The 22035-nt window shown below is 56.5% G+C and overlaps 1 protein-coding gene across 1 annotated transcript; it reads left to right on the top strand.

Moving 5' to 3' along the window:
* The first annotated feature begins 7877 nt into the window (after positions 1-7877).
* Positions 7878-21606, top strand: ACVRL1 (activin A receptor like type 1). Its single transcript, XM_054591085.1, has 10 exons — positions 7878-7968; positions 12431-12501; positions 13033-13284; positions 13468-13676; positions 13906-14005; positions 14349-14495; positions 14796-15071; positions 15739-15936; positions 18528-18658; positions 19771-21606. The coding sequence occupies exons 2-10, from the start codon at positions 12438-12440 to the stop codon at positions 19903-19905; spliced, it is 1512 nt and encodes a 503-aa protein (XP_054447060.1). The 5' UTR covers positions 7878-7968; positions 12431-12437; the 3' UTR covers positions 19906-21606.
* Positions 21607-22035: the final 429 nt, after the last annotated feature.

Genomic DNA, 22035 nt, shown 5'->3' with positions numbered 1-22035 from the left:
AGTCTGGGACTCTAAAGCTGGTGCCACTTCCACTGCAGCACGTGGTCTCTGCTTACAGCCTAGGTTCCTCTGGCTCTCTAAGCTTCTCCCTCCTGCTTCCAATCGGCTTGAGTTTTACAGGGGACCAGAGCGGCCACAGCATCCTCAGGGCCAGAGAGTCAACCTCTACGGCTGCTTCTCTCCTGACTGGCACAGGGTGGGCCGCAGCCAGGAGGCTGGCCTGGCAGGAGCACCTGGGCCCCGGGCTGGACAACTCCTTCCTCTCCGCCTTGCAGAACACCTGCCCCTCCCTCCCAGCCATCTCCAGGGCCACAAGCATCCCAGGCTTGCAGTTTGGCCTTTCCTCCTCTCAGGCCCGGCAGCTTCCCTCTAACCCTCTAATAGCTCTTGACGGCCTTGCAGGCTCCCGGAGAGGAAAGGGGCCTATGTGGGCTACTCGCCTGCCCTGTCCAAAGTCAGCCTCCCTACTAACATCCAGCCTCTCCTCACCCCCGGCCCAGCTCCTGAGGCGACCCAACCGAGTTCATATCAGCAGAGGCCGAGGAAGCCAGGACGAGTTCCCTGGCTGTGCAGCACACAGGTCACAGCGAAGCTGCCCTGCTACCATCAAAAGCTCTGGGTTTGAATCCTGGCCCTGCCTCTTACTGTCTTTGCTACCAAGGACCTCTGTATGTAATTCCCAGGGTTTGTGTGCGAACTGAACAGTGAGAGGTATGCAAAGCATTGAGTGCCACCTGGCTCGGTGCCCAGCAGCTTTTGTTACTGTGCCGAGAGGCAGGGTGAGGAAATGCCAAGGGGACAGCTCTGTGGAGGAGGCCGGCAGATGTGTCCTTGGAACCCCGTGGCCTCCTCTGTGATTCTAGGACACTAGTCTGGTAGCCTCTGAAACAAAAACACATAGTTATCCAAGACAGCCGGGGTCTGCACAGCTCTGCGCCCCCAGCCCCAGGCCCCCCTTGGCCCACTCCCGTCCCCACAGCACCGATGGCCCCACCTTTCTCCCTGTGGGTGCGTGTGTGTCCACCCCCCGCTGTGGAGCCGGGGGGCTCCTGCGGAAGGGACTGCAGGGCTGACACATACTGGGATGTTAGCCAGGCCTTGGGGACTCCTTGGGAACCTCCTCCTCACTCCTGTGTGGGCAGAATCCACATCAGTCTCCTAACCCCTGGAGCAGGGTCCAGCCCATTTAAGGTCAATAAATGTGTATAGAAAATAACTAAATTCAGGCCCCACCAAGGTCCAAGCTGCTTAGAGGGGCCTTTATCATCCCTCCCCCGGGGCTGCCCTTGTTCCGGAAGTGGCAGTGTCCCCAGTTACCCCAGGAAACCCCAGCTGGGTCAAGAGAAGAAGGCAAGGGAGCATGCATATGTGGAAAGGACAGGGACAGGTAAGGACTCGTTGGTTTGTGTCCCCTCTTCCCCAAACAGGGGCATCCAGACAGGATTCTGCCCCCTCCGGCAGCCATACATTCTAAATGGTTGAAAGCATCCAGGCACCTTCCACCACACCCGCCAGCGGGCCGGCCGCCCCCTCCCCACACCCTCCCCTCCGTCCTCCCGGCCACCCTCACCGTGACCTCTCAGGACCTTTCCCCTGTCGGGTCTCAGCCAGCTATGCTGAGGAACAGCTGGCCAGGGTTCGTGCAGAGACAGACCTGCTCACTTTTCTCCTCCTCTGAGGGACCACGCATTTCATGGTTAAGGAAGGTAGCAAATCTGAAGGGAGGACTTGATGGTAAGGCCTGGGGTTGAATGGACTCTGGAACTTTGACTACAGTCACAAAGGCAATGTCACATGTAGACACACAGTCAGCCAGGATCGCACAAGGACCATTGGGCTCATAGGCACAGAAGTGCGCACAGGCCCATCGGCCCATGAACTCCTAGTCCCATCGAGAGAGGCCATACTCAGAGAAGCACACGTAAACCATCACGCAGGTACACAAACACGTAGCCTCACTGACAAAGAGAAAAATAAAGACAGGGTCCCCCATCCCCGCCCGTTCCCCCGAGGCTCCTGGCTTATTTCCTCTGTCCCCCAACACTTTGCATTCCGCTGGCCATCCAGCTCCATACATCGCCTGTGTGACGTCAGTTCAAGTGTCAGAGTCTGTCTAACCATTTGCAGCAGGAGTCAGGTGGCTGAGGGAGGGCCAAGCATTGCCCTCAAGTCCTCCTTTTAGACCTGGGTATCTTCCTTAACTGTGAAAAGCCATGGTCCCTCTGAGGAGAAGGAGAGAGGTGAGCAGGTTGAAACCTAAATCCTGCTTTGTGGTCACTTTCTCCAGACCAGCCTGGGACACCCCCTTGACCTGTCTCCCACATCCATGCCAGCGATTTGCCTTGAGGGAATAAAGTGCAGAGGCCAGCGGATGAGAGGCTCCCGGAGACAAGAACTGGCGGAAGGTCCTCGGTGCCCGGCCTTCTGGTGCTGGGAAGGGCAGAGCCCGGGCACGGATGCTGGAGGGTGGGAAAGGGGCAGGATTTATGGCATTTCCCCTCCAGCTGGAAACAAAGGCAGATTCCTGTGTCCAGCTCCAGCAATCTGGTCCCACCCACTTGAGTGGCGGGAGCCGAAGGAAATCCCGCTGGCCTCTGGCCTCGCCCAGCCACTCTGCCCCTCTGTCAAACAATCTGCCTCTCAGCCAGGGTCATCACCTTACTCTCAAATCCTGGGAACCCCATCCTTGTCCAAACGCCAAGCCCTCCCCACTGGAGAGAGTCCCCTTAACCCCAGACTCTGTCCCCAAGTGGCAAAGGTCTCCTCAGCAGCACTCAAGAGCCTGCCAGGCCCCTACCCCCTTGCCGGCCAACGCTCCCCCTTACCCCAGCAAACTCAGGGCACACTTTTCTTCAGAGTGAGCAAAAGTCTTGATGCCTCTAGGAATTCCTGCGCCTCCCAGATGCTCAGCCAGGCCCTTAAGGTGCCCCCGCTGTCCTGAGTGGAGATCGGTCACCTGAGCTGATTGACTGACGCATCTTCTTTTTTGCAGCAAAACTGCAGCTCGAGGGAAGGGTGGGCGCCACTATCCTTAATTAGTGAAGAGCCAAGGGACACAGTGTGATACTAACAGGACAAGAACTAAAGGGGCATTGTTCACATTTACAAAATAACAACATAACGATCAATAATTAGGAGGTAGAGAATCTATGTGACGTAAATTCTGAAGTTTTAAAATCTATAAATAGCGGAAAGGTAAATACTGCATGGCAGCCCTTATATATGAAATTTTTTAAAAAGTCAAACTCTACCCAACTGGCATTTTTAGAGTTAAAAAAATGATTGTCAGGAGCTGGGGGTGGGTGGATGGAGGAAATAGGGAGAGGTTGGTGAATGAGTGCAAACTTTCAGCTATAAGATGAGTGAGGTCTGAGAATCTAATGTAAAACATGGTGACTATAGCTGATAACACTGTACTGTATCATTGAAATTAGCTTAGAGAGTAGAACCCTGAATGTTCTCAGACACACACACACAAAAGATAAATAAATTGTGAGGTGATGGATATGTTAATTAGATGAAAGAATCCTATCATAATGTATATGTATATCAAATTATCATGAAGTATACTTTAAATATCTTACAACTTTATTTATCAGTTATTCTTCAGTAAAGCTGAATGAAATCTACAGATATCACTTGTAAACATATCATTCAGAGTTATCACAGAAAATGTCAGAGAAACCAATAGCTGGCATTTTGAGAAGGGGGTTGGCCTCAGCCAGAGAGTCTGAGGACGGGTACAGTTGCCTCTCATTAAAAACTCGTCGGCAGAATTTAATTTATTTACTTTACCTTGTTTTTATTAGGAATGTCTTAATTTTTTTTTCAGAACGGCTATGTCGTGCTTCAAAAAAATCCTCTGCAGCACTTACACATCATCTGTATAACAACCCCTCAGGCAGCTACTCGTAGAAGAGGCTCCGTTCAGCACCCATCTTTGAGCAGGTAAGAAAACAGAGGCCCACGTCGCACAGCCAAGTCTCCTGACTCTCCTTTCTCCTGTCCTGCAGCTGGGCCTCCCTCCCTCCCTCAGAACAAACCGGATGTCTGTGTGGGTTTTTAGCTGGTAGAGGACTCTTAGGGATATTTTGCTTTTATTCTGAGAATTGGCAGAGAAGGCATTGCCAGCCCTTTCTCACAGATATGGGAGCTGATGTCCACATACAGTGGCTCCAACTCCAAGCTCGGCCTCTTTCCACCCCCCTTCTTCTTCCTCTGGTGGGGCCGGTCTGGTAGAGTCAGAGTCTTGAGAAGGCCTGTGTGAGGGACATTCCAGAGGTCACCGGACTATGAGGGAGGAGGTCATCCTGGAGCAGCATCTCGTCAGCGCCCAAGCCACATGCCAACCCACCCTGAGGCACTGTGTAGCCCTCGTCTAATCTCAGGCTCCTGCCCTGACATGCTAGCCCTTCCTCAAAAGGTTCTGTCCTGAGATGAGTCATCATAGTGCTTAGGGCTGGGCCAGGAGCAGATGAACCATGTAGGGGACATCTTGGAGGAGCTGGAAAGGAATACGAAGGTGACTCGGTGGCTCAGGCAATCTGGCCCCTGTCTGCCAGGCTTTTCCTAAGGTGCTGGGCTGTCCCTGCCCTCCTCAAAGCTTGGAACCCGCCAAATCGCCTTTTTATCCAAGCTGTGGTGACAGGGCCTGAAGACCAGGCAGTTTCCTGAATCTTAGAGTCCAAGAAGATCATATAAGGCTGGGAAGGACCTTTGGAAATATCCAGTCTGAACACCTCAGTGCACGGAAGAGCACACTGAGGCCCAGGGAGGAGACCCAGGCCTGGAACCCAGGACACTGTGGTGCCTTCGGCCTGAGCTGCAGGAGATCTAGAGAGGCCACTTGGTCTTCCTCCAGGCAAAACTGAGCTGCGTCCAGCCCACAGCCGGGATTCTCTCTCCTGTGTTGAATAGATGAAAAGTGGAATTCACAGGTATCTGTCTCGCTTCTCTCCTGAAGGGGACCCGCGATTCTTCCTCCTTGGGTACCCTGTTCTACGGTTTTCATGTCTCTCACATTTGAAAAATCCCTTCATTGTCTGATCTAACTCTCCCGCTCTGCAAGTGAAGGGAGGCAAAGTCCAACTCACCTTCTGCTAATTTTCTTCCCTTATTTTTCTTCCTATTCATCCCAGTGCAGAGCCGGCTACATGATTTGTGGGGCCCAGTACAAAATGAAAATGCTGAGCCAATTGTTCAAATGTTATTAAGAATTTCAAGTTGGCAACAGCAGAACATTAAATCAAGTGGGGTGCCCTGTGTCTACACAGGTTAAAAAAACCATAAAGTTGGCCCCAGTGCTGGTAGCAAGAGTGATACTTAAACTCAACACTCACAGCTGGTCCTGAAAAGTCAAATTGTCTATTTCTCTGCCTTCAAGCTGGTCCAGGTCACTTGTCTTCCGTAGGTGAGAACCTCCTTGAAGTTTCACCCACACACCCTTCCCAGGAGCTCCAGGCCTCTGCTTCACACACTGCTGGGAAATCCTTCTAAATATCTCAATTTAAATCTCAGTCTTTTGGGCCTGTTTCCTCTTGTTCTGTCCTCACTGATTATGGGGAACAGCTGGTCCTTCTGTGTAATTAATTCTTGTAGACTTGGACACAGTCTGCAATTCCTTTTCCCTTTCCTCATTGGGCTCAGTCTCCACTGCTTTCTGCAACTCTGTCCCTCCTCTGATGCCTGCCCCAGCTTCTCCGCGTGCTTTGGAAGCCACGGGTTTCACAAGAAGCTCCAAAGAGCAAGAGTCAAGGCCCAGAGGGCTCAATGCCTGGGCGTGGGGGGAGGGACAGGGATGGGGGGGAGAGTGTAGGGGAGACTCACATTGATGAGCGGCCCCTCCCCCATCAGGCCCTGTCTTCCTCCTCCAGAAGTACTCGACTTTTATCTATTTCATGAACAGTTCCCAGATAAAGTCCCCCACCCCCACTGACTCACATTGGCGACTCTCAGCTCTTGTCCATCTCGATGTTTCTGTTCTCAGTGTGTGTCTCAGACTGAACGCCTCCCTTGGGAAATCCTGCACTTCCATGTCCCAGCACAGAGATCCATGGGCTGGAGCTGGGAGAGATTTATCAGAAGCTACCTCAGGGCAGAGTGGGTATGACAAACAGACAAGCGGCCACTCTCCCAGGTCTCCCGCTAACAGAATGCCGAGTGGCCGCTATAATCTGAAAGAGCAGATACTATAATCCCACACTACTTCCTATTGGCTACAGGACACAGTTCTGAAACCCGGGTGTGCCTCGGTGCTGGAATTCACAGGCTCACAAGCTGTGAAGCAGCTGTGGGGTGGGGAGGGTTTCAGCGAAGGAAGTGAGGTCAGTCAACAATTGATGCCTGCCTGAGCCTTTAGCCTCTATTCCTGTCAAAGGGCGGGGGGCCGCAGCCCCTCTTACAGAATCTCCATCTTAGAGCAAGATGCTTAGAGGTCTGTGCTTGCTTCTAATACCCATGTCCTTCTACTTGGCTGAGGCCACTGCCTCCTCCTTTCCCATTTATTAATTTAGTTAAGCACTTCCCCTGAAGGTCTACTCGGTGTCAGGCTCAGCCAACGCTATGAAGCTGGCACTGTTTATTGTGTCCATCCAGCAGATGGGGGACTGAGGCATGGAGAGGTGTCAGTTGTCCAAGCTTCCCTAAGGAGTCTGGATTCCCAGACTTCAGCCTTGGTGGATACCCAGGGGGCTAGGAATACAGGGGGCTAGGAATACAGGGAGAGTCCTGCCTTCAGGGTGCTCATGGAGGCTGGAGCAAAGTGAGTCAAGGATATCAGCACTCTAAGCCTCGGTGCGGATCCGGAGGAAGAGTTTGTTTCTCCCTGGGGGAGAAGCCATCCTGCTCCCCTCCCCAAATCTTGTCCATCTTGTCCCAGCAGCGTCCAGAGGGACACTCTGGTCCCCATCTCTAAATCTCCACTTAGTGGGGTGAGGGGCAGTCTAAAAAGTTTCCAGCCTCTCTCCTTCCACCCTGGCCCGCAGTCAGGAGAGGCGTCCTTGTCACTGGCTTCGAGGAGGCCGCCGGCTGGAGGGGCTCAGACTGTCTTCACCACTGACCCAGAGCCGCCCCATCTCGGCCTGTTTACCCTGAGCGGAGGAGGGAGGCAGGAGGGGACCAGAGTGGGTGAAGCAGCGGTGGGGAGGCCGAGGGATTTGGACCGAGTGGGAGTCCCGAAGGCGAAAGCGGGAGGAGGAGGAGGGGCAAAATGTTTGGACCTTGCCAGCCCCAAACCTTGCCCTGGCTGCCGTCATCCTCCTAGGCCGAGGGCCGGGGGTTGAAGGTGGAGAAAGCCAGGTAACTTCTGTCCCCTGCGGTGACCTTCCTTCCTGCGCTGACCCCTTCCCATCCCGGGGTGTTAGGTCAGCCCTCAGCGGCTCCGAGCGGCAGGGGGCGCCCCCACCCCTCCCCGGGCGTCAGCTGGTGCCACCTTCCCTTCGAGCTCCGACCCCTATAGATCTGGACCGGACCCCACGCGACCCCTGCCGCCCGAGTCCAAGGCCCGCCCCCTCGAGGAGGCGGATGTGGGAGGCTCGGGGCGGGGGCACGGGCCGCGATCCCGGAGCTGGGGGCGGCCGAGGGGACTGCTGTGCCCGGGGTCTGGGAGCCGCGCGGGGGAGGGTCCGGGTCCTGGCAGCCCCAGCGAGGGGCGAGCGGGCGGCCCGTCGGCGAGCTGGGCAATAGGAAACGGTTTATTAGGAGGGAGTGGTGGAGCCGGGGCCAAGCAGGAAGACGCTGGAATAAGAAACATTTTTGCTCCAGCCCCTTTCGCAGTCCCGGGAGGCCGTCGCGCCAGCAGCGCCGAGCGAGCCCCTCCCCGGCCCCAGCCCCTCCCCGGCCCCAGCCCCGTCCCGGCCGCGCCCGGACCCCGGCCTGCCGTCCTGCGTTCGTGGTGCGACCGCGGCCGTCGCCGCACGCCTGTGCCCCGCCGCACGCCTGTGCCCCGCTGCCCGCCGGGCAGGCCCAGAGGTGAGAGGAGGTCCGCCGGCGGGGCCGGGCGCGAGGGGGGGGGGTTGGCTCCTCCCCGAGCGGGCCCTTCCTTAGGGCAGATCCCCGAGAGCCCGTCGGAGAGGTCGCCGCAGGGTCAGCCGCAGCTCGTCGGGAGCGCGAGCCGTCCCTCGCCCTCCTGCCCGTCTGCCCGTTACCCCACCTGAGACTGGGAGGGGGCAGGACTATAGCTGCCTGGGAATCAAGAAACCGCTCCTGGGCCACTTAACATCTCTGTTCTCCTATTCTAATCCATGTAAAATGGCCAGGATTCCTGCCCTGCTGCACTCACAGAGAAGGGGTCACGTGTCCCTCGAGGCGGCTGCCTTAACCTGGGAGTGAGGGTCCCCCTCAAACGTTTGGAGCCTCCCCTGGAAGTCCAGCTTCCCCAGACCGGCCCTTGCAGCTCTTGCTTAAGGAACCTGACACTAACTCCAGCTCCGGAACCTCACCTCTAACCCGCGCAGCCGGATCAGCCCCGTAGCGGCCTACCTTTAGGGCACAGGCCAGAGGGTCTCAGTCTCCCTGCAGGGGGAAACCCCAGGTTTGCAGCCCACCCTGGAGGCCAGTGCTGCTGAGCCCACCCCCCTCTTTTTTTCCGCCAAGGTCAGGGCCATAGTGGACAGTGGCTTTCGCCCCTCTCTACTTAGGGGCAGCTTCTGGCCCAGTCGGGTCTGTCTTCTCGGGTCCCTCACTGCCCCGCTGGTCCTAGTGCCTGTCCTTCCATCTCATTGGGTGGTAACGGTAGCTACCATTTAGTGAGTGCTTACTGTGTAGACATATATTTTTTCTCATGTAATCCTTGCCACAACTTAGCAAAAGAGGGGTTATCATATTCGTCCTACAGAAGAGGCAGGTTCAGACTTGAATCACTTGTCCAAAGCTCCGTGGATGGTATAGATGATATGATGGTTGGGTTTTTGCTAACATTTGTTAAGTGCCTACTATGTACCACTTAGTACTATGCTAAATACTACATTATACCTGTGAAGTGAGCACTGTGATTATTCTCATTTTACACAGGGTAGCCTGAACCTCAGAAAGTTTCAGTAACTTCTTCCAAATCCCATAGCTCTAAGCGGCAGAGGCAGGATTTGAACCCAAGTCTACAAGAACCTGAGCCCACATCCTGACCTCCGTGCTGCCTCTGCATTCTGTCTGAGACCCTAAAATGCAGGCGTGGCGCCACCTTGGGCTGCGGTGAAAGGCTGATGAAGTGATGCCGGTAGAGGCTTTGTGGCTGTTAAGGCGCAGCCTGGCAGGAGTAGCTTAGCCTGGCTCTCTGCTATTTGGGTCGGACCTGCGGGTGGGCCGAGTGAGGCGCTTCCAGCCCCTGCCAGTCACTACTGTGCTGAGCTATTGCTGCTGGTTGGAGCCAGTTATGTCCGTCCCTCAGGTGCGATGGGGAGGGAAGACTGACGACCCCCTTCCAAGCACACCCCTACTCGGGCTCTCCCACCCGTGACTCAGCCTGTGACTAACAGGTGATTTCTGTCTCCCCATCTAAATAAACCCAAATTGGGCACCTCTTGATGACAAGGCAGTGCACAATCTGTTAATGTCAGCAAGACCCACTCTCACTTTTTCCTTCTTTGTGGGGCTCACCCAACATGAGACGATTGGAAGAATAAAGTGACCAAGGAAGGGATTGTGATCCATAATTTAAGTTGATCAAGACACATGTGGTGACCATGGGTGAGAAACGTAACATCCCTGAGCCTGTTCCCCCATTCGGTTGTTGTGAGGATTAAATGAGGTGAACCATTAAAGTTCAGTACCTAGCACATATCATACTCAGAGAAGGCTAACTCTTATCTCTAAGGGTTTCACAGTGGTAAGTTAATATTTGCCATCAGTTTAGCTTTTGTGATTTCTGGTCAACAACAGTGATGCTTCCGTCAGCTGGAGATCTCTCATGAAATTGTGCTTGAAAATGGAAGGATGCCGTCCACCGTCAGGAGTCCGTTTGTGCTGGAGTCAGGCTGCGGGTCGAGTCACACGGGGTCAGCTCTGAGTTTGGGCCGGTCAGGACTGAGCACTGTCCTGTACTTCGCCTTACACTGGGCACAGTTAGAAGTTGGACAGTCCCCAGTTTACTCCACCACATTCCCAGGATTAAACCGAGGTGGGCCCTGCAAATGCTGCCAGCCTCTCCCTGTGCGTTCCTGGGCCCGGGAGGCATGAGGACAGTGTCAAGAGCAGGGGCCTCTCCCCACCCTCCCTCCACAGTGTCCTCGAGCCCCTAACTTTTGTGTTCAGCCTTGTGTGTCCTTCTCCAGTAAAGGGGGAGGTCCCTGGATGGGAGCGAGAGTCCCATCCTCTGCACCCCACTCCCCCCACCCAGCGGGCCCTGTGAAATGAAAGCATGGGGACCGGTCTTAATGCTGTGTAGGATATCGCGGTGCCCATGATTAGAATTACCTATGGAACTTTAAAAAAAAGCATGGTTCTCGCTGGTCCCAGATTCTGACCAAATCAGAATCTGGAGTGGGGGCGAGACCAAAGAATGTGCATTTCTAACCAAGCCCTTCAGGTGATCCGGATACATAATAAGGTGAGAGGGAGCCCTGGGCGGGGTCAGAGAAGCGGGTAGAGGACCCTAGGAGGATGCCACCTTCACCCCCATTGTGTTTCACCTTTTCCTTCCTGCCCCCTACCCTTTCAAAGGCTGCTGCCACGGAGGGTGTTCGGCCCATACCCCAGTGGGCAAATTCAGCTTGTCTGGGACTCCCTCTCCAGCCTCCAGTCCCACTGCAGGGTGCTTGCTGGCGTCCTCACTGTCTGCCAGGAGGGACAAGAGGCAGGAGGTCAGACAAAGGCGGGGGACCCAGCTGCAGCAGCCCAGGGCTCCATTTCCTCCCCCAACTCTGGGCCTCTGGGGCAGAGGAAGCCCAGGCAGGAAGGCCAGGGCTGCCACCAGCCAGAGAGGCATAGGAAGCTCCCCCCACCCTCCCAGCCATCCTGCCCCGAGAGCCTGAGCATCTCAGATCTTCGTTTGGCACCATTCTCAGTCCATAGGCCTTCTGCAGCCTATGTGGCCATAGGCCCGGCCCTACCAGCATCTCCATGCGATGCCAGACGTCACTCCCTCTCCTTCGTGTTAGTTGCCCCTATTTGGACATCCAGTCCCCAGGCAAATGCCTGCATATTCACCACCTTTCAGAAAGTCCTTGTTACTGTCTGACCTCAGTCCGTCTTGCTGCAGCCCCAGCCCTTACCTTCTTGTTCTAAACCTTTGAGAAATGAAGTAGAGGGCAGCGTCTGAAGCACTCGTTGGTTTGGAACCAGGTTTGGGGGCTGCCAAAGATCAGAATTACTCTCCTTAACACTCTCCATCCCACTTGTGGAAAAATTCAACCTTAGCCAGCCATGGAAGGTCAAACATTCAGTGTCTAAGTGTGTTTCACTTCCCTTCTCACATCATTGGCCCTGCCCCCCACCCGTTCCCGGGACAGCAAGGAAAGAGAAGGGGCCCGGGGAACTGTGCAGAGAGGGCTTCTTATACTCTGGTGAGGGGGCAGAGCGGTTCCTGCCTCGCAGCGTGAGCCAGCCCTGTGAAAGCTCTGTGTGGCCGCCACAGCCCTGAGGGCTCAGACATGGGCTGCCGCCGTGGACTGGGCGACAGAGTGGAGAGAGCACTGGTCGGGGAGCATGGACACCTGGGCTGTACCCCTGGTACTGCCTCTGAATCCTGTGTGGACTTGGACAAGTCTCTTCCCCTCTCTAAACCTTAATCCTCTCTTCTCTGAAATAAGGAGCTGGGCTTTGTGATTCACAAGGTGTCCCCCTAGGATTCTGTCACGGGGGTGTTCCGACCCCAGCTGGCTCCTTCAGACCCTGCGCCTGCCCCAGGCTGCCCTGAGAACATGCCCAGAACTCCATGCCGTGCGTGACTCCCGCCTATTCTATCCAGACCCCAATCTAAACAATCTTGATTCCTGTTCCCAGCTTGGCGGGACCCTGAATGGCAGGAAGTGAAGACAGGAGCCTGTTTATGTTTGAGGCAGCCACGGCTGGTGGGGCACTGGGAAAGGGGTGGGCAGGGGGGCTGGAAGGGGGTAGGCAAGAGGCAGAGGACAGAAGTGGGTGCTGCTGAAGAGATGGTCCTTCTGGCCAGCCCGTGCCCTCTGTGCCCTCCAGTTGAGCTCAGCAGCAGGGCTGCAGGGCTGGGAGTCCCCCCAGCTCTCAGTCACTTGAACATGGCTCCCCACCCTTTACCCCTAACAGGATGGTTTCCATGGGGAAGTGAACCAGGACTTCCCCTGCAGGCGCCGCCCCAAAGCCAGATGCACAGAGTAGGGAGGAGGCCTCCCGGTCCCCCCCCCCAAAACACTCCCAGTGATTTCCTCTGGGTGGGAGGGACCCACGGTCAGTGGCTGAAAACACGGAGGGAAATCGTGTTTCACAGATCTTACTGCATCCCCTCTCCTGCTTCTCTCTCCAGGAGGACCATGACCTTGGACCCTCCCAGCAGAAACCTTCTGATGCTACTGTTGGCCTTGGGCCTGACCCAGGGTTAGTACTGTAGGAAACAGGGGCCTGAATGGAGAAAGGGCTATCTGGCGCAGCTCTTGCTGGTGCTGAGTTTGAGGAGCTGGGAAAAGGGACTTTGGAGCTTGGCTGGAGGGCAGGAGACAGCTCAATTTGACTAGCTGCCCCAACTCTCCTTTGCTGTTCTCTTGATCCAAACCTTCAGGCCGGAGTTCTGCCAGACTTCAGGGTGGGAACCTCTGTGGGGGAGGGGGGGGGGGGGGGTTCAGAGAGTGGGGAGGTTGGCAGGGAGGGCCTGGAGGAGCCCTCAGGATTGGGGCTGGGGCCTGGAACTGGGTGCGGGGGATCAGGAAAGGGACAGAGGCCTGGTTCTCATAGTCTCAGCTGCCCCTTGGTGGGGGCAAGGGTCTGGAGGAAGGAGGATCTGAGGGTGGAACTAAGGGACCAAGGTCTCAAGAGGTTTGTCTGAAAGGTCAGAAGGGAGAGGGTGGTGGGTGTTGGGCTCAGCCTGGGGAGCTGGGCCCAGAGTGACTGAGCTTCCATGTTGTCTCCCAGGCAACGCTGTGAGGCCCTCTAGGGGCCCCCCGGTGACCTGCATATGTGAGAGCCCACATTGCAGGGGGCCGACCTGCCAGGGGGCCTGGTGCACCGTAGTGCTGGTGCGGGAGGAAGGCACGCGCGCCCAGGAACACCGAGGCTGTGGGAACTTGCACGAAGAACTCTGCTGGGGACGCCCCACTGAGTTCGTCAACCACTACTGCTGCTACAGCTCCCTCTGCAACCAAAACGTGTCCCTGGCGCTGCCGGGTATGTCCCGCTGCCTTGGCAACCCCTCCCCATCTTCTTAGACTCTGCCCGCTCACCCTGCTTCCTCTCACGCTCCGGCCAAGAGGAGGGGGCGGCAGGACCCTGGGATCTAATGGCAGAGCGGCAAGGTGAGGGTGGGTCTGGCCTGATGTAAGCTGGGTCTCCATGTCCGCCCTCTGGCAGCCACCCCAACCCCGGAGCAGCCACAAGCAGATGGCCAGCTGCCTCTGATCCTGGGCCCAGTGCTAGCCTTGCTGGCCCTGGTGGCCCTGGGGGCCCTGGGCCTGTGGCACGTCCGGCGGAGGCAGAAGAAACGTCTGGGCCTGCGCAGCGAGCTGGGCGAATCCGGACTCATTCTGAAGGCATCCGAGCAGGGGGAAAGCATGTTGGGGGTATGAACACGGAGAACGAGGGACACAGGGTGGAGGGAGGGATAGAAGCCACAGAATCAGCGGGGATGCAGAGTGACAGGTAGCCAAGAAAGGCACAATCACAGACACTAGTGGGCCGGAGGCTGGGTGAGTGAGGCTCATGCAGAGAAACAGTAGCCAGGGCCAGGGTGAGGTGGGAGAAGGGGGCTGGGTGAGGGACAGCCTCTCAGTGGCTTCTCGGGACCCCCAGGACCTTCTGAACAGCGACTGCACAACAGGCAGCGGCTCAGGACTCCCCTTCCTGGTGCAGAGGACGGTGGCACGGCAGGTCGCCCTGGTGGAGTGTGTGGGTGAGCAGTGGGCGAGCCTTGGGGATGGGGACCACAGGCCTGGAGGGGTAAGAGAGCTCTTGGCCTCTGGAGTCACAGGCGGGACCAGGCCTGGCTCGGAATGGGAATTCTGCTGGGCAGGGCGTGGGTTGGAGATGAGACAGGGCTAGATCCTTCTGCAGGAGCCAGGAAGGAGCAAGAAGCCGGTGAGGGCGCCTGCCAGCTGGATGGGGCCTGCATTAAGGCAGACATAGGTGTCAGAGGTTCTGCAGGCGGGTCAGTGCAGCATTAAGATGGCGGCAGGCTCTTCTGGGGACTACTGTGCCCAGGGGCTTGTGTGACTTTCTCTCTCCCCTTGGATCAGGAAAGGGCCGCTATGGCGAGGTGTGGCGAGGCCTGTGGCATGGTGAGAGTGTGGCAGTCAAGATATTCTCCTCGAGGGATGAACAGTCCTGGTTCCGGGAGACGGAGATCTACAATACAGTGTTGCTCAGACACGACAACATCCTAGGCAAGCGGTGGGGAGGGGAGGGGGTGCTATGCCAGGCCTGGGGCTTTCGTCCTCCCGCACTCAGGGCTGGAGTCCCCAGCCTCTGGACGCTGACCAAACGCTGAAGGACTCCCGCCCGCCCTCAGGCCCAACCTCTGACTCCAGCTTCCTCTCTGACCTAAGCCACAGCAGCTTCTACGCCAGCCCCAGGTTTGCCCTGACCAGCCCATCCTGTGCCTTCGGGCCCAGCCTGGACCCTGACCAGTCCAGCCTCCTTCACCCCTAGATCCTTAGCCAAGCCACCTGACCCTCTGCCCACAGGCTTTATTGCCTCGGACATGACGTCCCGCAACTCAAGCACGCAGCTGTGGCTTATCACGCACTACCACGAGCATGGCTCGCTCTACGACTTCCTGCAGAGGCACACGTTGGAGCCCCAGCTGGCCCTAAGGCTAGCTGTGTCCGCCGCCTGCGGCCTGGCGCACCTGCACGTGGAGATCTTCGGCACTCAGGGCAAACCAGCCATCGCCCACCGCGACCTCAAGAGTCGCAACGTGCTGGTCAAGAGCAACCTGCAGTGTTGCATCGCGGACCTGGGTGAGCCGGTGGGGTAGGGGCAGGGCCTTTGCAGGGACTGGGGTGCGGTAAGGTGGAGCCTTCCTGAGGGCAGAACAGGGAAGGGACCGTCCCTTCGCAGGGGGACGGGGTTCGCAGTTCAGGGCCACTCTCCCTCTCTACTTGATTGTGCCTTTGCCTGCATGTGTGTGCGCGTGCCTGCTGGCGGAGACCGATACTGATATCGATTGGCGCTTCAAAACTTAGAGATGTTTGCTATCTCATTTCACCTCCATGAGAGCCCCACAAGTTGCCTAACACTCTGTTTAAGCTTCAACTTCTTTCACCACAACACCCTGGCTCAAGGAGTTGGGAGAAAGGCGCAGGGAGCCAGGAACCCGGGTTCCCATCCTGGCTTCACTGGCTACATCGCCATTCGTCACAAAGCCTGGGGGTACTGCTCTGCGAAACGGGCGTAATAATGCCTGCTTTGCTCACTCCCATCTTGCTGGGTTCTTGGGCACCTAGAGCGCTACACAAGTGAAGCAAAACGCGGCCAGTTCTCCCAGCCCACCTCCGGGCAGGTCTCCGCTTGCCTGCCCCTCGGTACCTCACCTCCAACCTCACCCTGCCCCCTGGACCCCAGGCTGGGGCCACCCTGTCTGTGGGCTCAGGTGAGTGGCAGGAGTGACAGCCCTGGTACCCACAGGCCTGGCTGTGATGCACTCACAGGGTAGCGATTACCTGGACATCGGCAACAACCCGCGAGTGGGCACCAAGCGGTACATGGCCCCCGAGGTGCTGGATGAGCAGATCCGCACCGATTGCTTCGAGTCCTACAAGTGGACGGACATCTGGGCCTTTGGCCTGGTGCTGTGGGAGATCACCCGGAGGACCATTGTCAATGGTGAGGGCCCACCCTGCACAGGGTGAAGAAGGGGGAATGGGGGGAGTGGACAGACGAACAGGGAATGGGGGCTTCTTGCCAGGGCTGGTGCCTGTGGCCCAAGGGGCTCGTGGCCCGACTGCCTGTATCCCATTCATTGCTACTCACCAGCTGGTTCAGCTGTGCAACCTTTTAAGGTTCATCTGAGCCTGCGAGTCTGTGATTCTCGCTGTGAAATCTTAGGTAAGTGATAATAACAGAAATATTAATAGCAGCTAGCATTTATTGAGCTTAAATGTATGCCAGATGCCATGCGATATACATGTATTATCTTATTTAATCGTCCTGTGTTGGCAGAAAGCTGGTATCGCTTAGGAGGTAAGAGTGTGGGTTGGGAATCAGACTGCCAACGTTCAACTCTTGATTTTGCCACTGACCATGGGCAGATTACTTGATGCCTCTGTGCCTCAGTTTCCTCACTTGTAAAATGAAAATAAAAAGAGTTTTTAATTGTTGAGATAATCCAAATAAAGTATTTAGGACAGTATGTGGAGCTGTTCTGGAGCTCAGTAAATGTGAGTGGCAATTATTGTTGTCATAATGAATCCCTGACCCAGTGTCACCCCATTTTACAGATTGGGGGTCTGAGACACAGAACTGCAGCTGGCTAGATGCAGCGCCAGGGTCTCAGGCGGTGTGACCCGGGGGCCAGGGCTGTTTGTCACTGTGCTGCTTAAACCTCTCTGGTCCTTGGTCTCCTGGCCCACAAAGATGCGGATGCAACAGTGCCTGCACTGCCTGCTTATCGCTTCCTCATCGTTACTGTGGGTGCCACAGGTGACTCAGATTTGGAGTGGCTGGGAGCAGGCGGGGGCACCTCATTCCTGCTGGCGCCATACGGTAGGCCGCGCTGTGGCCAGTGCCGTCCCAGCCCTCAGGTGGGCGCACGAACTGGGTGGGAGGCTTGCCAGTCTTTGAGGAGGCTGCCCATGGGGTGGGGCTGCCGGGAGTCCTGACAGTTCAGAGACAAGCCTCAGGATGTGACTGGAGCTCTGTTCCTTGGGGAGAGGGACAGTCTCATTTCCTGAGCACCCATGAGGAACCAGCTCCATGCCAGGCTTCATTTGCTCTCAGCGGCCATTGATGGGTGGAGGCCAAGGTGTAACCAGTCCCTCGGGCAGATTCAGGGGGCTCAGGTTCCCGCCCTTTCAGCTGTGAACGTTCAGAGTCAGCGCTAGAGGCTGGGGTAAGGGAAGAGGGTACCTTGGAGGAGCCGAGGGCCCTTGGACCAGGCTGCAGGCAGGAAAGGAAAGCTGGACCAGCCAGGGCTGAGGGGGAGGCTGACGGCAGGCTCCTGGGGCGGAGGGAAGCTCTGTCAGCCCCACACAGATTCGTGGCGCATTATAAACACTGTAATCTGGTGTCGGCCCCGGCACTGATTAAAGGCCCATTAGACACGCTCAGGCCTCTGTGCAGCACTGATTAGGGCGCGAGCGGCGCAGGGACTGGCCTGGAAGCCCGCCATGGGGAGAACAGCTGGCGAAGGCTTTCCCAGGGTTGTGGCTGTGCAGCCGTGTGGCTCTGGTCCCCAGCCTCGGCCTGGGAAGCAGGGTGGGGCGCAGGGCACTTTTTCCAGGTCTGGCCTCTCCTGCCTGAGCTGTCTGCAGCTCTACAGGCGACACTTCCAGAAAGCCGCTGCTAAGGATGGCGCACTTGGTATACGGAGGGGAGGGTGCTGCCGGCTAAGGGGGTCAGCCAAGGCCTGTGCCATCCCTGAGAGGGGGTGGATGTTATTTGCACATGGATAAAATCCCTTTCCTTTGGGAGAGGCATTTCCTCCCCCTTCTCCTGGTTCCACATCCTCACCCAGCTGTCAACCAGCTATCCTCCCTTAAGTAGCTTAGAGGTCAAGAGCATGGCCTTTGGTTACATTTTTGGGGGCTTAAAAATTCTATTTCTGTCCCTTATTGCCTGTACTTTTAGATAAGCTTCTTCACTTTTGTGGCCTTAATTTCATTGCTTATAGAATGGAGCTCATAACATTGCTTACTTCATCGCATTATTGTGAGGATTTAAAGCAAGGCAGTTAGGACTGTGCTTGGCACATAGTAAGTGCTCAGGAAAGGCTGGTATCATTGGACGTCCGTGCTGGCTGGAACCTGAGAGCAGCACCTGGGCCCCGGGTGGGAAGCAGCTGTGGAAAGGCTGGAACAAGATCTGGCCTAGGAATCTAACAAGATGAGTTTCAGTCTTGACTCTGCCATGACTAGCTGTGCGACCTGGGCCTCAACTTCTCTGACCATTCATGTCTTCCTCTGTAAAACGCAGGTAACAGTAGTACCACCTCAAAACGTTATTGTAAAGACAGGATAATGCGTATAAAGCATTTATAGCACAATGCCTGACACATGGTAAGTGCAAAGTAAATGGTAGTAGTAATTATTATGATATAATAATATGTTTATAATATGATAGTGTCCCTCTCAAGGGTAGCGTGGTCAGGCAGCTGGTTTCTTGGCCCCTGGGACAGAGGATGAGCAAGACTGTCCTCTGGGTAGTATTGGGCCTTCTTGGGGTCCCAAGTGACTGTCCTTTTCCCCCTCCATTCCCAGGCATTGTGGAGGACTATAGGCCACCTTTCTATGACATGGTGCCCAACGACCCCAGCTTTGAGGACATGAAGAAGGTGGTGTGCGTTGACCAGCAGACCCCCACCATCCCCAACAGGCTGGCTGCAGACCCGGTGAGGCCTCCGCAGGGGCTGGGATGCCATGGGGGGTGGCTCACAGCTGGGGTTCCTGGGCCAGGAACTTGTATCCGAGGCCTCTGCTTCACCTGGACAGATCCTGGGGCATAAATTCCAGGGTACCTCCCTGGCTACACCCTCCCATATCCCTGGCCTGTGGGCCCCCAGGGACCCCCTAGTTATTCTGGGATTTTCAGGACCCTTCGCCTTGCCAGAAAAATCAGGTTCCCTGCTGCATTTCCTGCTATGAAGTTTTTGCTGTTGTTTGTTTGCTTTTATCTTTTCTCAAAACACTCTACATGCTTTTACAAGATACATACTCATGTGAATATAAACACATATAGGTATACACATGCTTCTACTTCAATGTATATTCAAAGATACATACAGATACATGCCCTTATGTATATGCATATACATATATGTATACACAGACACATGTACATTTTTATATAACATATATATCCGCAAAAAGCCACACGTGTATTCATGTGCGCACGCACACACAACCCCTCTCAAGAACCAACCGTAGGTCAGGCTGGCTCACTCTGGGGCCACTGAGCCTCCTGGGATGGCTTCTTCCCTGAGCACCTGCATCCTGGGGCGGTGCCCCCCACCTACTCTTCCAGTGTTCGCTAGGCCCAGCCGGGGGCGGCAGAGGGCTGGGAGACACTGCCCTCTGCTCCGGGGTGGCCGCTCATGGGGATGCGGGAGCCCCAAGGCTTGCATATCTCCCCTTTCTTGATCTGTGTGGAGGCGATGGGTGGGGGTGAGACACTACTCACCAAGGGGGTCTGAGTGCTCCGGAAGATCTGAATTCCATCTCTCTTTCTGTTCTGCCTGCCTGTCTCCATACCCCTTCTCACTCCACTGGCTTCCTCTTCCGTGTTTTATTTTGCTCTCTCCAACCTCGCCTGGATCCCTCCATTCCCGCCTTACCACTTTGGTCCTTCCTCCCCCTCCTCCTTCCCAACACTGTCTTCTTCTTCCTGTCCTTTCTGTCCTGCTTGTGTCTTCCCATTACTGGGCCATTCTCCTCACCACCCCCCTTCCATCTTCCCTGTCCCATGCCCTGCTTCTCTCCTCTGCCATTCTTTCCCTCCCCCCAGGTCCTCTCTGGCCTGGCTCAGATGATCCGGGAGTGCTGGTACCCCAACCCCTGCGCCCGCCTCACTGCGCTGCGGATCAAGAAGACACTACAGAAACTCAGCAACAGTCTTGAGAAGCCCAAAGCGATTCTCTAGCCATGGGCCTGACACCTGACTCCCCTTGGCCTGCGGTGTGTGTGGTGCGGGGTGGACGGTGGGGGTGGACCGTGGCCTATCTGAGTAGAGGTAATATGTATGTGCTGGAGAGGAGAGTGCCCCTCTAGGGGCAGCTGTGCCTGCCTAGCTCGGCCCCCAGCCTATCCAGCCAAAAATACAGCTGGGCTGAAACCCGATCTCCCCACTGTCTGGCCTGCTCAGAGCAGCAGGCTCCCTGACGCCTGGCTCTGTCCCCACCACGGTGCCCTGGGTGCACCCCTACCACCCCAGGGCAGGATACAAAGGAGGCCCCAGAGCCAAGATGGCCAAGCCAGGGAATCCCAGTCTCTTGGGCCGAGAGCCTGGTCCTGCACTTTACCCCCTGCCCCCGGCCAACCCCACTGCCCTCCCAGAGCTCCCACGGTGGCACAGGGCCGCCTCCAGCCTTCAGTAGGCACCCAGCCCTGCCAGGCCTTAGCCTCTGGCCCAGGCCCCACGCACCCAGGGCCCACGAGTTTCCCTCCGTGGGTTTGTATCTCCACTCCACAACGCCTTGGGCGTCCGTCTCCTGCTCGCTGACTGCCAGCTGCCTGAGAGAGTTGGGGCCTGATCCTGGGCCGTTCCTCCACCCCCTTCCCAGCTGACTTATTGGAGCCTTAAATCCAAGGAGTCCTGCTGTGGGTGTGGAAAGGTCATAGGCCATGGGAGAAGTGGCAGGTCAGAAGGGTTAGGCCCAGCACTCTCAGAATAACTGAGGGGACACTGAAGCCCAGCCTGGCCAGGGAAGGGCTCAGCTGGGAGCCAGAGAACCAGGTTCTGGTCCTGGATGCTTGCTAAGTGACGAAACTGAGGCCTTCACTGTCACAGGACCTGTTTCTTCATCTACATATTGGAAGAGTTCCTCCTGATGTCTTCTGAGGTTTTTTCAGCTCGACTGTTCTTTGAAATGTCAGCCTGTTCAGAACTTGGTTCGCCAGTGCCTTCAACTCCTTATGCCCCAGCCCCTGGCAATTTGGCCCAAGATGGGGATTTGAAAATAACTTTGTCTGAGGCCAGGAGTGCCTGAGACGCCACCTAGTCTAATTCTACAGGCTCCGGTTCCTGCCAGTGGCCATCCTTAGGCTCAAACAGCCCCTGGCCTCTTGGCAGACGAGCCAGCCCTCGCCCCTTCTGTGGCTCTGCCTTCTCCACTCAGGGCTGACAGGGGCTGAGGCAGGCTTCTTGCACGGCCTCCAAAGCTCAGAAGAAATTTGGCTCCAGGCAGCAATCTCCTAGCACCCAGGTTCCTGCTCCCCACTGCCCCCACCCCGGCCCCAGCCCACACCCTTGGCCAGGCCCCAGGGAGTGTATGTCTAGAAAGTTTCTGTGTGGCATCTGGAAGTCAAGGTGTGTGAAGAGCTGGGAGGTTACCCTGACCCCTGGGCAGAGGACGGGCTGGGGGGCAGTGGTTTGGAGGCAGAGCCTGACGGGTTGTGGGGAGTGGGGTTCATGCTGGGGGCAAGGACAGCCCCAAGCTTGGAAAGACCTGGACTCACAGCCCTCAGCCCTTGAGGCAGGGTGGAGAAGGACCCTCCATTCTTCACGGGAGACAAAGAAAACACAGTCCTCTCTTGTCCTCCTGTAACTGGCCCAGCACAGCCTCTGGCGGGCAGCTTGTTGGGTGTTTCTCCCACCATCACCCCGGGCAGTTTCCCAGGCCTGTCTCCCAGCATTGTGCAAGGTGGGGCGGGGGGGGGGGGGGACCAGGAAGTGAAACTGGGAGAAAACAGAAAGCTAGATGGACCTGCTGGGTTACCAGATAGATCACCACGGGGCAGCTTGCTTCACATCCTCTGGTCACTGGGACCCACCCAAGGGTCCATCCTTCCCTGAAAGATTTCTCTCCATTGGATTTGGGAGCCAAATGGCCCCTTCTGAGACCCCACGGCCAGAAACTGAAGGCAGCAGCTCCCCAAAGCCTAGAAAATTACTAAGAGGAGAAGGTCTGAGGCAGGAGGTGGAGTGACAGGGGGAGGGTTGAGCAAAGGGGGCCGGTTTTGGGAGAATGGCCTGTGGCCAGGGAGGGAAGGGGGCACTGGCGAGGGCAGCCTGCACAGTGCATCTGCCTGAGTGCAGAAGGGTGTGCAAGGG

Source organism: Pteronotus mesoamericanus, unplaced genomic scaffold (genome assembly GCF_021234165.1).
Source record: "Pteronotus mesoamericanus isolate MK-2021 breed Mesoamerican mustached bat unplaced genomic scaffold, CSHL_Meso_final scaffold_21, whole genome shotgun sequence".
Lineage (NCBI taxonomy): Eukaryota > Metazoa > Chordata > Mammalia > Chiroptera > Mormoopidae > Pteronotus > Pteronotus mesoamericanus.
The sequence above is the reverse complement of the archived record's forward strand: the minus strand, read 5'-3'. Positions and strand labels throughout refer to the sequence as shown.